General features: G+C 52.1%; 1 protein-coding gene across 1 annotated transcript in view; it reads right to left on the reverse strand.

Annotated features, from left to right (window-relative positions):
• PSD2 (pleckstrin and Sec7 domain containing 2) overlaps positions 1–15,663 on the reverse strand; it is a 34,867-nt gene that overhangs the window by 5,182 nt on the left and 14,022 nt on the right. Inside the window, exons 7-11 of the mRNA XM_018915656.3 lie at positions 13,117–13,206; positions 11,981–12,024; positions 8,571–8,761; positions 7,401–7,471; positions 701–858 (exon numbers count right to left, since the gene is read on the reverse strand). Coding sequence (XP_018771201.2) covers positions 701–858; positions 7,401–7,471; positions 8,571–8,761; positions 11,981–12,024; positions 13,117–13,206 — 554 coding nt within the window. The remainder of the gene's footprint in view (positions 1–700; positions 859–7,400; positions 7,472–8,570; positions 8,762–11,980; positions 12,025–13,116; positions 13,207–15,663) is intronic.

Consider the following 15,663-nt stretch of genomic DNA (forward strand, 5'->3'; position numbering starts at 1 on the left):
GAGACTGCTTTCAGGAGCTTTAGAGAGCCTCCCCATCAAAAGCTGACAAGGGGAACCACCACCTGCACCACACAGATGCTCTCCCTTCCACAATACACCAACAGAAGTTAGCAAGAGGAGCCCTTTCACTCAGCCCTGCACATCCCAGCCTGTCACCCTGTTCTTTTGAGTCCTCCTGAGCCTTCTGATATTTACATTCTTGTAATGAACTTTCTCACGTGCTTCTCTGTAAATACTTATTGTTTTGCATTCTTTTCTGGAGGAGAAGAAATTTGATGGACTTTTGGTTTTTCCAGCATGGACAAGGACAGTGTGGACAGTGGAGAGGTGGCACTGTCACCCTCCAATCCACTGTCACCTGGAAATCTATAAATGCTGGAATCAGAATTAAACTTCCCTCTTTTTCACCTTGGAGAATCCAGCATCCGCGTTGTTTTATTTCATGTCCTAGAGTGACAACAGCCCATCCTGCCCAGCCTGCCTTGGTGACAGCTGGGAAGGACCTCAAGGACTGGCACAAAGCTACCAAGAAAGTGTGACCCATGAGCCAATCCTTTGCACAGCCCTGCAGAAATGACCCTCAGCCCCTTCCTCCCGCCAGGCGTGCCCCCGAGGGAGGCCTGGCCAGCTCCGAGGCAGTCTGGCAGTGGCTGGAGGTCAGGCTGCCCACCCAGGCACTGCAGGGAGGGCTGGCACTCACGGGGCCTGGAAGAGGAAGACTCTCCAGTCTGCTGTCTTCAGCTTGAGCACGTTGGACTTCTTGCTGTAGTCAGAGGCTTTTGTGGCTAAGGCGTGGTGCACACGGATGGCGTTCTTCAGATCCACTTCAGAGAGGTCTTTGTCAGGTTTATATTCATCCTGTGAAGAGGAACGTTAATTGGATAATGTCAACACTAACATTTGTGGGATGCTTTAATGAACCTGCCTTTCTCCCTGTGCTATAATCACAGAGTGCCGAGACCAGGAAAAGCACTGCTTTGTACAGTAAATGCTAGGAGCTGATAATGATAATAATTAACATCTGGCAACTGCTTCCATCATTAAGTTCACTGGGAAGATGTAAAGAAGGAGATGAAAGTTTTAAACATAATTATCAATAGTTATTTCTAACACAGCACATGCCTGAGGCTTTGTGGGGAGGCACAAAGCAGGGCCAGGTTTCTGCAGAGCTTCCCCCACGGAGCAGAGCTCAAACCAGGATGCAACTCCCAATCAGCAGAGGATATCAACGAGCACCTGCTCTGGTGCTGCATCTTCACAGACTCATAGAATGGTTTGGGCTGGAAAGGACCTCAAAGCTCACCCCATTCCAACCCCCAGCCATGGGCAGGGACACCTTCCTCTATCCCAGGCTGCTCCAAGCCCCATCCAGCCTGCCTTTGGACACTTCCAGGGAAGGGGCAACCACAGCTTCTACCCTCACAGGGAAAATTGTTTCCTTATATCTACCTGAATTTCCCCTCTTTCAGTTTAAACCCTTTCCTCCTTGATCGATCACTACAGCTTTGTGTGGAGGAAGGCTGCCCTGGAGCAGCAGCACCCCTGCAGCCAGTGCACCTCCGTACAGGTGAGGGGCCTGATGGGCACTTGCCAGTCTGAGAGTGGCCCCCTGAGCCAGCTTTGGTCTCCCTTTAGTGCACATGCTCCTTTGGCATGGTCTCCCCTGTAATTCATTAGCCTGGTACTTGCAAATTGCAGCAGCATTCCCTGTATTCCTGCTTTACTTTCTCCACTTCACACAAGTAGGGAATGCAGCAGTAGCTACATGTATTTATATTTTATAAAAAGGTAGAAAATACCAAACATGGGACTCTGAAATGATGATCTTGGCACAGCACTTTTTAGGAAAAAATGTTCAGTCAATCCTCTGTTTACCCTTTTACTTTCCCAGTGACCTAATGCAGCATCCTGCCTCCCACTCTGCACCCTTGCCAGCTCAACCAGTTGGATGGTGGGATGGCAGGGATGGACAGATGGATGCATGGATAGTGAAAAAAGAGTCTGGTGGAAGAACCTGGCCCTGGCTAAAGCAAACCACCACCCCAGGCATGTTAGAGGCCATGCCAGGACAGGGTGTCCCTGGAAGGCCCTGCCTTGCCCTGATGATTACAGAGCTAGAGGATTAATGTGCTCTATATTTCACTTTCCTTGACTGCCCTGGGCTGTCAGCACCAGGGCAGGTCTGTCTGGTGATGATGGTCTATACATCCCAAGCCTTCCTTAGCTTCCAAGCCAGAACTGTTGTGCAGATTTGCAAAAAGATGATTGTTTTCTGGTTCCCATGTCCCAGTGGTACAAATGCAGCTGTTCAGGGAAAAGCTGTGCTGCAGCCTCTGGGATGGTAACCCTGGGCAGTGGGACTGCTCTCTGCTGTAGGGGCAGAAAGGTTTCCCCTCTGCTGCCCTTGAGAGCACTGAGGACCAGCAGTCCCCAGCCCATGGATGTGGCTCACCCAGCTCTTGCTCCTGATCTTTCTGAAGTCTTTTTTCCCCTCAATTTTTCAAAGCACTCATCCTGTCCAGGAGGAGATTGGTTGCCATACTATGTTCATCATCAAATGAAACTTGGCCTGGTACAAAAAAGTGCCATGGGCCCACCCACAAGTGTGTGGCACAGGATCCTGGGGATGGTGAATCCCAGAGAAAAGCCCTGGCTTTCCAGCAGAGGAAGGCTGGATGCTGCAGGCATCCTGTGCTTGGGGAGACACTCAGGTGGGCAGTACAGATGACCTTGCCTTTGTGGTGATTTCAGTAGTCAGAGGAATGGGCTGTCAGCCTTTTCCGCAAAGAAAAACAAATGCTTTGCCTTGTGAAGACCTAATGTATTACCCCACTGCAAGAGAAATATTTGCTTGAGGAAGACATTGCTGCTCCGGCTTTATGTATTATAGAGAGTTTCATTTTGAGATATTTTTCAGAGGCTGAAGCTCTCTGGATTTGAATAAATCTGGCTGTGCTGCCCATGATCTCTTATTTCAAAATAAGCTTTCTGAAAATACAGTGAAAACGAGCCCAGCTTAATGGTGTGTGACAAGAGGAAGCTGCCACAGCTGCTGAGTGCTTTGACTAATGCAGGTCCTCATCTTGAATGGAATCATCAAGTATTGCCTCCATGGATTTCAGGCTCTCAGGCATCAATGCTGGTGGAAGGAAAAATCCAATCTTCTTTTTCTAATGCTGGGCCCAGTAAATCAAGGTGAGGCTGAATGAAGCAGGTTCTCTCTGCCTTGCTGTTCACAGGAGCGAGCAGTGCTGGAGGCTCCCTGCTTGGGATGGCTCTTCCAGGACCTCATCCCAATGCCAGGTGGTCACAATGGCACATTTGACTGATAATGCTGGGAGATCCTGGTGCCTTTGTGTCACTGTCCCCTGCTGCCTACCCCTGTGAGCAGATCCACAACTAATCTCAAAGCTTGTTTTGCCAAGAAAAGACAAAAGCTCTTGTGCCTGCCTTTGTAGGGCACCTGGATGCGGTGGGAGAGCCCAGTGTATCAGTTCTGCTGCCCTCTCCTCTGGCCTCAGAGCCAGCCCTGGGCAGTGCTGGGAATGTGGACATGGACTGACAGATATTCCTCCTGCTCTGGCTTGTGAGTGGCTTTTCCTCTTCTTTTTTTTCTTCACCTCACATCCACCATCCTAAACAAACATTCAATCAGGAAAATGAACCCCTGTGCCCTTTTCAGCCTTAGAGCACCTGGCAAGGGTCTGCCTGCATGGGACAGCACCTGTGGCTCAGGGCTTGCTGGGAACCCCTTCCTGGCTGGGGACAGGACCTGTGGGAAGACCTGCACCCTTTCAAGCACTTCTGTCTAAAAGCACCTCATGCTTTATAGCTCTCCATCATTTTTCTTAACTCCCCTCTGTGTGTGGTGATTAAGGGTTATTATCCCCATTTCACAGAGGTGAAGTAAGTTGCCAAAGGCCATGGAATGAGTCAGTGCCCATAGCAGATTAGTGCACAGGAGAGGTGTGCCCTGCTCCCAAGCCTGCATTTCATCCTCCAGACTCTGCTGCATCCCTTTAGGGGATCAAGCAATTGCTTCAGCAGACTGTGCTGGAACACGCTGATCCAGCAATTAACACCAGCAAGCCAATGACATGTGACATCTCTTCATCAGGCTTATGGCTGCTGCCTAAATTGCTTCTGTCAGACTGACTTCTACCTGTCCACCCACCCTTCTGCCTGTGCTATGTCCACCTCTCTCTGTATCTGGCCATTCCTCCTTTTTAAACACCCACCTACCCAGCCCCTCCTTCCTCCCACCTTCCCTCTACCTCTCAGTCTTATTTATACTCAACGTGCTCCTCAAAACCAAATGGAGTTTCCTGTTCAACTTACATGAATTTACTACTAAAGCCTAGATCCTTCATTTGGTCTGAGCAGAAAAGTGGGACAAGCTGAACCTGTGCTCCATGACATCAGGTGCTTCTGGAAGCAGTTCCTTTCTCTGTCTTCCCATCAGAGAATCCCATCGCGCTGATTTATGCTCAGCCAAGGTTCTACCTTATGTTTATCTGCAGTTGTCTTCTGCTGAGAGTTTGGGAGGCTGGCACACCACTTCCTTCCTGTACTGTGCAATTCCTTTGTTCTGCAAACCCCCCCTGAAGGCAAGAAATGACACCAAGGATCCACGGGGCAGGTGGATGTTTATCCACTCTCTGTTGTTGTGCTGGGAATGTTTGCAAGTGACAGGGCAAGGACTTTGTCTTCGTGTTCTCATCCTTTTGTCCTGTCTCTGCAAGCCTGACAGACGCTGTCTATAGCCAAGCCCAAGGAATTCCCTGGAGAGGATTACAGTTCAGTCTGGCAGCAGCTCAGGAGTAAGAAACCCCTCTTTCCCCAAATCCTTTGCCCAAACATTCCTTCGGTTTATTTTTGTTGTTGTTCCAAATGCTACTTCCTTGGGGCATCCTTGGCAATTCTGGTCCCTCCTGCTAATTACATATCAGTCATGGCTCTTCTTTATCAGACACTTTCATATCACAGCCAAATCTTGGCTGGTTTGTTCCTGCAGTCCTTGTCCATAAAGAAAGCCCTCAGTCTCTGAACCATTTGATCCTGAAGGTCACTGAGATAAGAGCACTGATCTTTTCACTGCCACGTCAGCCTCATCCTTGCTCTCTTTTTAAATCCTGAACACCTCAGACAAACATAATGAACTTTGTTAATGAGTGGTTACTGCTGCAGGCCTTGCACAGCAGAGAACCCCCAGCCCCTCTGCCCCAGCAATGACATTCAGTGTTGGCTTCACAGCTCCTTCTGCTGCCAGGGAAGAAAATTCCATTCTGAAAGGGTATTTCATTCTCAATATACAACACCCTCACAGCAGACTCATCCCAAGAGAAGCCCTTGGTAGAAAATTCATTTAGATCCAAATGGTTCTGTGATAGTTGAAAAGTCTTTTTTTTTTCCCCTGCAGAAAAAGTGAAATGCTGATGGTAACTCTGCACAACTTAAATCCTCATGTGTAACCCACGGGTCAGCATGAGGACTCTGGTGGACTCCATGTGAAGATGTGAAATGAGACAAGGACTGAGGGGTGAGCAGAGTGCTGCTGGCTTGAAGAACACCACATTTAGAGGGCTGGAGGAGATCTGGGCTCCCCCGTGTGCTGCAGCTTCCCTAAAGTGCAGGAGAGAGTGGCACAGCTGCAAAAACACCACTGGGCCAAGAGCAACCCACACTGGGAGTGAGGATCCACTGCTGCCAGATTTCTGCTGGCCTTTGACGTGTGCCACAGGACCTGGTGAAACACGAGAGGCATGGAGGTGTGCTACAAGCTCTGAGTCATAACTCCTGCTGCCCCCAGGACCTTCCTGCCTCTCTTATATAATCCACTGTTTGTTTGCTCTCATTGCTGTGGAGATAATGCTGCAAGAGGCAGGAGCATCTACCCACGGGGAGTGCTGCTCCAGCAAGGTGAGTTCAGTGGGTTACTGCACAGCATGTGCTGCTCAGGTAGCTCAGACTAGTTCAGTGGGTTATGTTGATGATGAACATCTGGCATCCTGGGCTGCCTCACACTGACATTCAAGTGAGCCCCTATCCAGTCTCCTCACAAAACTTTCCAGCAAATCCTGCAAGCATCCAAGTGCCAGAGAGCTGAATGTTAGAGCATTCAGGGAAGCTATTCCATGGTGACTTTGTGTCCCACAAGGACCTGGGAATTACACTTGTGTTGACTGGAGGAGGCTACACAATGAACAGAGATGGAGAGAGGCACCAAGTGTCACTTGACAGCCCATGGAAGGAGCCAGGTTATCAAGGTCCTGAAGAATATAAATTTTTAGCACAGAACCATGGAATCACAGAATCTTCTGAGCTGGAAGGGACCCTCAAAGACCACCAACTCCAGCTCCTGGCCCTGCACAGGACACCCCAACAATCCCAGCCTGAGAGCCTTATTGAAATGCTGGGCCTGATGTCCTCAGGGCACAGATGTCCCTCCTGGCTGCCAGGGCACTGCTGATTCCTATTCAACTGGCCACCAACCAGGACTCCCAGGTCCCCTTCCACAGCTGCTCTCCAGCCTCTCATTCCCCAGTCTGTGTGTGCATCCAGGATTACCCTGTCCCAGGTGCAGAATCCAGCACTGCCTTTGTTAAACTCCATACAGTCAGGATTGCCTGGGCTCCTCATTTGTCAGGGTCTCTCTGCAGGGCCTTTCCTTTGAGGGACTCAACAGCTCCCCTCAGTTTAGGATTGCCTGCAAACTTACTCAGTATTCCCTTGAGTCCTGTGCCCAAGTCATTTATGAAGCTGTTGAAGAGCACATGGCAGAGGATGGAGCCCTGTGGAACCCCACTAGTGACAGGTGACCAGTCTGATGTCACCCCAGTCACTGTCACCCTTTGTGCCCAACCCATGAGCCAAGTGCTCAACACCACAGGATGAGTTTATCCAGCTGTGTCCTGGACATTCTGTCCAGAAGGATCCTGTGAGGACAGTATCAAAAGCTTTAGTGAAACCCAGAGATATACATCAGCTGGCTTCCTGTGCCTAATCAGATCTACGCCAGCAAATAAAACTACAGGCAGGATAGACTGGTCAGATGCTCCACCGCTTCACCTTCCTATTTCATTTCTCCCCAACATCCTATTTCACCTCTTCCATATAATCTGTTCATTCACCCTTCCCAAGAGCTCCTACTTGCTGGGATCCTTCTGCAGAAATCTGTGTTTCCTCTTTCATGCTTCCTCCTCCAGAGTTCCCTTTGAGGCTGTGAATAGTGCCCTGAGCATGAACACCACCACCAAAGATGAGAGCATCCTCCAGCTCTGGTTTCTGGAGGAGCTCTGTCGATGTCCATGCATGAGTTAGGACATGGATTCACCTCTACCTGGGTGTGTGGCTGCATGACTGCTCTGGAGACAGCAAAGGGGGGAGTCCCCCGTGGTTACCTTTTGTAAATAAAGGACGGTCCCCTTAAGCACAGCATAAAATTTCTTCCAACCTCTTCTTCCTCTGGGAGCTAAAAAAGGAAGAATATTTGATTGTACATGTCTGCCAGTGCTGCTTGACCTTCCAGGCAAACCCAGCCCTTCTCCTGACCCACCAGAGGCACTTGCTGATGCCCAGAGCTCCCAGACCTCCAGGCTGTTGCTCACCAGTGGTTTGTGAGCAGGGACAGGTGTTTGAGGGACAGTGGCTGGGCTCTGCAGCCTCCAGCAGGAACACAAGCAGGTCAGAGCCTGACATGAGCTGATACAGGACTACCAGTGGACACCTGGGAATCTCTGCTCCTCCAAACCCAGGTTCATGTTCCTTGGAGAGCAGCGACATTCCTTGAGCTCCTCAGCTTGGAATTGAGCTGCTGGATAAGGCACCTTCTGCTCCCCTGAGGAGGGAGCATTACCACCTTGATGGGCTTGGGGACAGAGAGCTTGGCAGAAGCTGGAGAGAGGTGGGAGGTGAGGGGAGCCACCCACATCCCACCAGATAGCTGATCCTCCAAGCATGGGCTATTCAGAAGGTGCTGGAAGCAAGGGAAGCCTTTGGTGGTAATCTCCACTCAAGACTTTTTAATCAGCTGCAGTGACTGGGCCAATCATATCAATTAGCAAAAGGAATTACCCAAGGTTTAATTAACCTCTGCTCATTAACAGCTCCCAGATACCTTTACCTTTCCTGTAATGCCATGTGCTGGTAGCAGAGCTATGGGCTGTTCTGTAGCTCAGCCAGCACATGGCAGGACATGGACAGGAGCAAAGCTTGGCAGACCAGACTGGCCCCAGGGTCAGGGCTGGAGGGGACAGCTGCTGAGGAACCAGCTTTCCCCCAGTGCTCAGAGACTGGGATTTGGGGGATGGAAGACCAGGTCTGTCTGGGTTAGATTCCTTGGCAGTGAGAAGGGAACACTGAGGCTTCCTGAAAGCACTCCTATCTACAATGCCACAAAACACCCTCCTTTTCCTCCATCCTAGCACTTGTGGGATCTTTCCTGTGTTGCCTGGGGTGTGGTGAGGGAATGCCTTCACCAGGAGAGCCAGGGCAAGGCTCTGGGACTGCCTGGGACACCCCTCCTGTCCCTGTCCCTGTCCCTGTCCCTGTCCCTGTCCCGGGTCACATACTTCTCTTGCCATCCATGTCTGCGTGGGTTTTGCGGGTGAGGACGCCGTGCTTGTAGGTGACAGCGTTCAGGGCCTGGGGGATGTCCAGGAAGGGGTTGCTGCTGTCAACAATCCTGGTCACTTTCTTGGCGCTGGCTCCGAATTTGTCATCTACCAGCTCCGAGAGCGACTTCCTCAGCTCGTCCTCGTCACTTGGAAACAGAACCAGAGAACAGACTCAGAGGAGGGGATGTGGGTTTGGTCACCAGGCAAAGCACCCCCATTTGCTTTGGGTTTAGAGTTTTTATTTACAGGGCTGGTCAGAGAAAGGAAAAGGAAGGAGATGTCGGGACCATAACACAGAGAGTGCCAATAGTGGTGGTCTGGGCTGGGGGGAGTGTGGGTGGCAGGTCACTGTCCCAGTGGTCCCACCGTGAGGTCACTCAGAACAGGTAAGGGACTGGGTGCTTGTCTGAACACCAAGAAACTGCAGACATCCCATGCTGCAAATATTTCACAGGAAAAGCCTTCAATTCAGTGCCCTAAAGCCAGAGCTTAAGGAGGATTTTTGCTGAAAACCAAGGTATTACCAGCATTCCTCAGCTGCTGAGAGTCAATGCCTGGGGCCTCCAGGACAGTTAAGTACCTTTAGGAATGTCCTCTGCATCTCTGAGGAACAGAAGATCTGCAGACATTTGGGAGATGGACCTACTCTGGCACAAAGAAAGCAGAACTTGTATGGGAAGTGATAGTTCCCAGTGTCTCTGGGACATGAGGGAGAAAGAGCAAACAGGGCTTTTTTGCCCTGTCAGTGTCTAAATGGGATGAGTGGTCACCTCAGGCTACAGATCAGACTGGGGCCAGAGCTCAGCTGAGGACTGACCCTCAGTGAATCCACGGGCTGGGATGTGAGCAGGAAAACACAATTCCTCACCTACAGCAAGCAGATGGCCAAACATCAGACACCTCTTGGAAGAGAAGGATGATTTCTCAGCCCTCAGCTCCCACAGGAGTCCTGGGGCTCAGGCAGAGCCCAGATACTGTTCCTGCCTGGGGAGTTAGGGGGGCTCAGGTGTTTGGGCTGCACCCCTCTGTGCCCCTTGCTGTTGGTCACATACCTGCCTGTCTAGTGGGATCTGTGGGCAAGGGCATCTCCCTCCCTGGGATGGACAAGGACAAAAGGCAGAGGCCAGCAGAGAGAAGAGGGTCCTGGCTGTGCAAGGTTTGACTCAGTGCCAGGTTTCTGACAGAAAACCAGGTACCCTGTGCCAGGGAGTCCCTAAGCCAGGTCCCCCATGTCAGGGGGCATCTGTCCCCCTGCAGAGGAGCTGAGGGCTCTGAGCCTGCAGCCCAGCAGGACACTCTGCAGCAAGACAAGCCCCAGGCTCCTGGGATGAGTGAAGGGATGTAGGGATACAGTGAGGTGGGTGGGTGAAGAAAGGCAGCAGGGATCTGGACGCCTCTGACTGGAGCTGCCCCCCGGCATCAGGACCCCAGCAGGGTGACATCCCTGGAACCCCAGCAGGGTGACATCCCTGGAACCCCAGCAGGGTGACATCCCCGGGACCCCAGCAGGGTGACATCCCCGGCAGGGTGACATCCCTGGAACCCCAGCAGGGTGACATCACTGGCAGGGTGACATCCCCGGGATGTGCTCGAGCAGGGTGACATCCACAGGACCTCCACGGCACAGTGACATCCCTACAACGTGCCCAAACAGGGTGACATCCCCGGGACCCCCATGGCACGATGACATCCCTGGGATGTGCCCGGGCAGAGTGACATCCTCGGGACCCCTGCGGCAGGGTGACATCCCCGGGATGGGCCCGAGCAGGGTGACATGCCCAGGACCCGCAGGGTGACATTCCCGGGCAGTGGCCGAGCAGGGGCAGTGCTGGCGGGCGGGGTTGTGTAACGCAGCCCGCATCCCGGGCTCCTGCTGAGCTGCCCTTCCATAGCGCAGCCCGCAGCTCCCTCTCGCGACAGAGCCAGGCGCGATGGCCCCGCCGCGTCACTGTCACGCAGGGAGACACGGAGGGAGGATCCAGCCCGCTCCTGATGCTCTGTTTGGTCAGGGCAATGTGAGGAAGAGAGCAGGTGATGGCACAAGAGGTCCTGCTCTGTCCGGAGACATGAGAGGTCTAAGACTGAGGAGAGAGGGGACGAATGTCCCCTGTGCCAGCTTAAGAGCTCAGGTCTGCCACGGGCGACCCCTCGAGAGACACTGGAGTTGGGGACCTCGCTGATGATCCTGGCCTGTGCTCTGAGTGGCAGAGCAGGGAAAGGAGGACTGAGGAAGGTGCTGTGTGACCCTGCCCACCCTGCCAGCTGTTTCCAGGCTCCTTTCAAGGTAACAAATGATGATCTCATCAAACTTGTGGATGGCATCAATAAGAGGGGTACAAGGTCACCGCTGTGAGGGCCAGGAGCACCCGAGTGCTGCACTGGGGCTCTGGGTGATGAGCAGGAGCAGCAGGAGCAGCAGGAGCAGCCGGTGTGTCCCGGCAGGAGCAGAGGGCAGGAGCATCCTGGGCTGTGTAACAGCGGCACAGTGAGGAGGCGAAGAGAAGTGATGGCCTGCTCTGCACTCCTGCATCCCCTCGTGATACAGCAAACACTGCCGGCCCCAGCACAGCGCGGGGCATCAGCAAGGTGGGAGACTTCAGCCAAAAGAAACCTGGGGGCTGGAGCACTTGCGATGTAAGAACAGCTGAGAGAATTGAACTTGTTCACCCTGCAGAAGAGATGGCTTTGGGGGAGCTCAGGGCAGCCTCTCTGAGGGGTTATTGAGAGGACAGAGCTGGGCTCCTCACTGTGGTGCATGGCACAAGGACAGGAGACAGTGGGCAGGAATCAAAACAACAGAGACAAGAGAAAATGCCACTCTCATAAAAATAAAGTATTGGTTTGTGAATCCAGAGAGGCTGTGGGTTCCCCATCCTTGGAGGGTTTCAGGATCAAATTGAACAAAGCTCTGAGCACCCTGGTCTGAATTCAGTGATGACCATAATTTGAGGAGGAAGCTGAACTAGAGATATCACAAGGACTCTTCATTTCTAAGTGATTCTCTGATACTATTTCCAGAAAAACAAACACGTGGGAGAGATGGAAAGTCTCAATGACCAAAATAACCCCAGATCTTTGCTTGTGCAAAGACTTCTGAAGCACCGGGAGAGGAACCAGCATTTTACAAGTGTAATAGTAAACAAAGAGGGCATTCCCTTCCTTTAGGTCATGGATCCACAGACTGTCACCAACCTTCCCAACTGCCTTTGTGTCTAAGCCATAAATAAACTCCATTTGTCTGTCTGCAGAGGGACTTCAGCACTTAAGGGCTTGGCAGGAAATATTCTGGGATTGAAAACATGACTTAGGACCTGCCAGCTACTTGGAAAGACTCACAATCCCTTTCATGCTCAGCTTATACTTACATGGCCCACTCCAGCTTCTCATTCTTGATGGAGTTATACAGTGTCTGAAAAAAGAACATGGAATTAGCTGTGTCTGCTTGTGGAGACATCTCCTCCTCCACACCCTGTGTTCTTGGAGATCCTTTCCCTGCTGAACTGTCCTGGAGAAGCATTTCCCACTGAGCAGGCTGGCTGCTGTCCCGCTGGACCCCTTCTTTGTGTGTGCCATGCTGGGAATTGGGCTGGACACAGCAGCAGCAGAGGGCTCTGGCAGCCAGCCCTGCTCAGGAGCCTCAATATGATGGTTTTGACTCATTCTGGGTGCTGTACCTAGTTCTGAGTGAATCCTGGCCTACACACAGAGGTAGAAGACTCTGAAATATGCCATGACACCTTCAATGTCTTAACTAGGTAAAATTACAGGGGAGGCTTGAGCTCAGTAGGAGGGGAGGGATGAATGACCTTGGAATCAGCTCTTCCAGCTCCTTCTGTGCACAATTGCAGTGGCTTCCCTGAGGCACTGGAAAAGAAGCAGGAATGGGCTAGCAGAGCAGAATGTGGAAGTCATCCTGACCATACAGAGGGGTAGGGATAGGGTGAGGTCTCCTGGGAGATGGGGATGTCACCCCAGACATGATGTGACACCCCGGATGTGGCACCTCTCATTCCAACCTCCTTCCATACAGTGAAATGCAGGTCAGGCTGCAGGACCTGCAGCAGGTGCAGAGAGCAGTAGTGCTGCTAAACCACGTGGCAGGAGAAATTACTGCCTTTGGCACACGAACCAGATCCCATGGTACTGCACTGGGTGTGCTGGAACATTGCATTTCAGCAATGTGGTAGTGGAGGCTAAGAAAAGTTTTGGGGCTGGATGGTTGTGTTTTGGGGTGGGGAGTACCTTGCTTTGGAACTGAAATGCTAGGGGAAATGGGCCCCTGGTAGGTTCTGAGGGCAGGTATGCCACAAATCTGGACAAAACACCACCAGGGAACAGACCTATTTTGGCTCACTGCAAGTTAGCAGAGACATTCATGGGGGTGACAATTCTCCTGAAACAACTGAAAAATGCTGATTGAAGGGCTCAGGGTGTCCCAGCAGGACTAGGTGGCACTGCAGTAATAATGACAGTATCCCACTGTCTATTTCTATCACATTACCTTCAGCAAATCCTTGGCAAAATCCTTCCCATCGTTCAGCCCATCCAGGTTTGCTATGAACTGTTGGCACGACATCTTCTTGCCAATGTTCTGTAAGGCAAAGGAGCAGCTCATTGAACTTGTGGAGAGTTCTGACTTTCATCAGTGTCTTTCAAAGAACAATTTTTTATGTAGTGCTGAAGCCTGGGCTTGTCTCAAGAGCTCAAAGGGCTTCTGATCTGATTTGCTGTTGGGCTCTCTGCTTTATTTGCTCATGCCAGCACCCAAATGTTTCAAATGGCCCCTTTCTTAATGGTGGAAATAAAGACACATGGGAATGGCCTCTCCAGCTCTTGCTGGAGTGGTCCTGGGTACAGTTCTGTGTCTCAGAACTCAAGACAAGCACTCCATCCACCTGGTGAAATGACAATGTTTGGATGGGGCTCCAAGTCTGCTGTGAGAGAAATTGTGTGAGCTTGCAGTGCCAGCACCTGGAACAGCCAGCACAGGGCAGGGGAGTGCTGGTCCTTGATGGAAGCTGTTAGTTTTGATTGCCATTACAAAAAGAAATGGTCCAGCTGCTGGTACTGTGGAGAGGGCAACACCTGTACACTGGGAGAATCCCACAGCCTGGAACACACTCAGCACCAGCTAATGCCAACAATGTTTGGGACTGATGCTTCCAGGCCACCTGGCATCCCCGGAATCATCTGTGGCACCTGTCCTCCCAAACTCTTTATCCTTCACTCCCTCAGCCTGCAAGGGATGAGGCAGACAGCCTCCTGCCAAGCCTCCTCTGCAATCCTACCGCCCCAAAGAGATGGAGTAGAGGTCTAGAGGAGTCAGTGGCAATTACAGGGTTTAAAAAAAGGAGTTTGCTGTCACAAAGGAAAGATGGGGGTCTCCAGTGCCATGTTACATCCTTCACAGCCTCAGTGTGTGGGGCAGACCCCGGTGGCATTGCTTGGAGAGGGCAGTGGAGCCAGGGAGGACAGCATGAGCTGCCACTGGTGGTCCTGAGGGTCCCAACAGCTTCCTGACACTGCTGGGCTTCACATCAAGGTATGGGCAGGGTGAGCATCCAGGAGGATGTGGGAGGATGGCCCAGAACAGCAGAGTCAGAGCCCTGCTCAGGACTCAGTGAGGAAGAGGAAGGGCCTCAGTGGCTCTGGCAGGGGATGAAGCTGCAGCAAATGATACAGGAGATGCCCTGCAGGGTGAGATGTGTCCTGTGTGCAAGGAAATAACCTCCTGACAGAGATGACACCAGAACCTCTGCCCACAAATGTGCACTGCAGGTGACCTGGGGGCTTCTCCCCAGATGAAAGCAGGAGGAAGAAGTGAGGCCTTGGGATCAGCTCACGGTGCCCCCTATACCCCCTGCCTCCTGTGTGTGCAAACTGGGCTGCAGAGCCAGCCAGGCACTGCCTTTGAGCAGCTCTGTCTGATACTCCTAATTATGCCTCCTGCTGGTGCCAGCTCCAGATGAGCTGGCTCCCTTGAGAGACCAAGGAAAAGAGGAGTAAAGCACTGTTACAAATGTGCAGTGCCTGGGGACATGGTGTGGTACAACACAGCTCAGCCCTCGTGGCTTTCTCTCGGGGAGCTGCATTAGCCAGAGCTGCCAGCCAGGGCTCAGCAGGTACATGGGCTGCAGAAGGCTCAGGAAAGGAGCAGACATGCAGGGATTGCAGCAGAGAGGAGAGATTTGTGTGCTTGCTGGCCAGCAGTGAATTTTGGACAGAAAAGATAAAGGAAAGATCCACAGAGTGTGGGTGGAGAGAGGGAGGAGGGCAAGGAGCCTGCAGAAGGGAGGGAGCTGGGAGGTGAGGCAGGGGCTGCCTGAGACTTTGAGGCACAGAAATGCTTTGCAGGGAGAAGGTGCCTGCTATTCCCAGCCCTGCCCTGAGGCAGGGGAGCAGAAGGCACAGCACTGGCCTCTGTGCCCAAAGAGTGATTCAGCACTGGATGCACTCCCAAAAAGCATTTTTGGAAGTGAGTGGATGCAGTGAGATAACACAAACCATGTCCCTTTTTGGGGTTTCTCACATGCGTGTCTGGGGCTCATGTTCATCCCAAGGGATGCCTTCCTTTTTCCTTGTGTGACCTGTCCCTTTCTCTGGTGCAAGAGACCTCTGAGCTCACCTGGGGCAGCAGCCACGCTGTGGAAAAGCAGCTAATTGCTGAGTAACTGCTCTGGTCCTGGACGAGCTCTAGGCTGCAGGAACAAAATCACGTCCCTGCAAGGAACCAGCCTGCAAATCCTGGGTGCCAGGGAGCCCTGGGCCACACAAACCTGCTGTGGGCAGCCTGGCCACCCTGCTCACACCTCGGAGCTCCCCAGCCCTCCCAGTGCTGCAAACACAGCACTGCTGCTGACACTGAGCCCTGAGCTTGGCTTAGGGACAGGACCTAAGGGTTTGTAAGATTAACAGAGATGGACAAATGGAGTTAGGACCTGCCCAGGATCCCATTTCAGGCTTTGTTTGGTGCTCTGCTTTTTGATCAAATCCCATTATTTCTCCAGAAGGTGGCCTTTCCTAAAGGACTAAAATGCACCCATGAGTG

Source organism: Serinus canaria, chromosome 13, assembly GCF_022539315.1.
Source record: "Serinus canaria isolate serCan28SL12 chromosome 13, serCan2020, whole genome shotgun sequence".
Lineage (NCBI taxonomy): Eukaryota > Metazoa > Chordata > Aves > Passeriformes > Fringillidae > Serinus > Serinus canaria.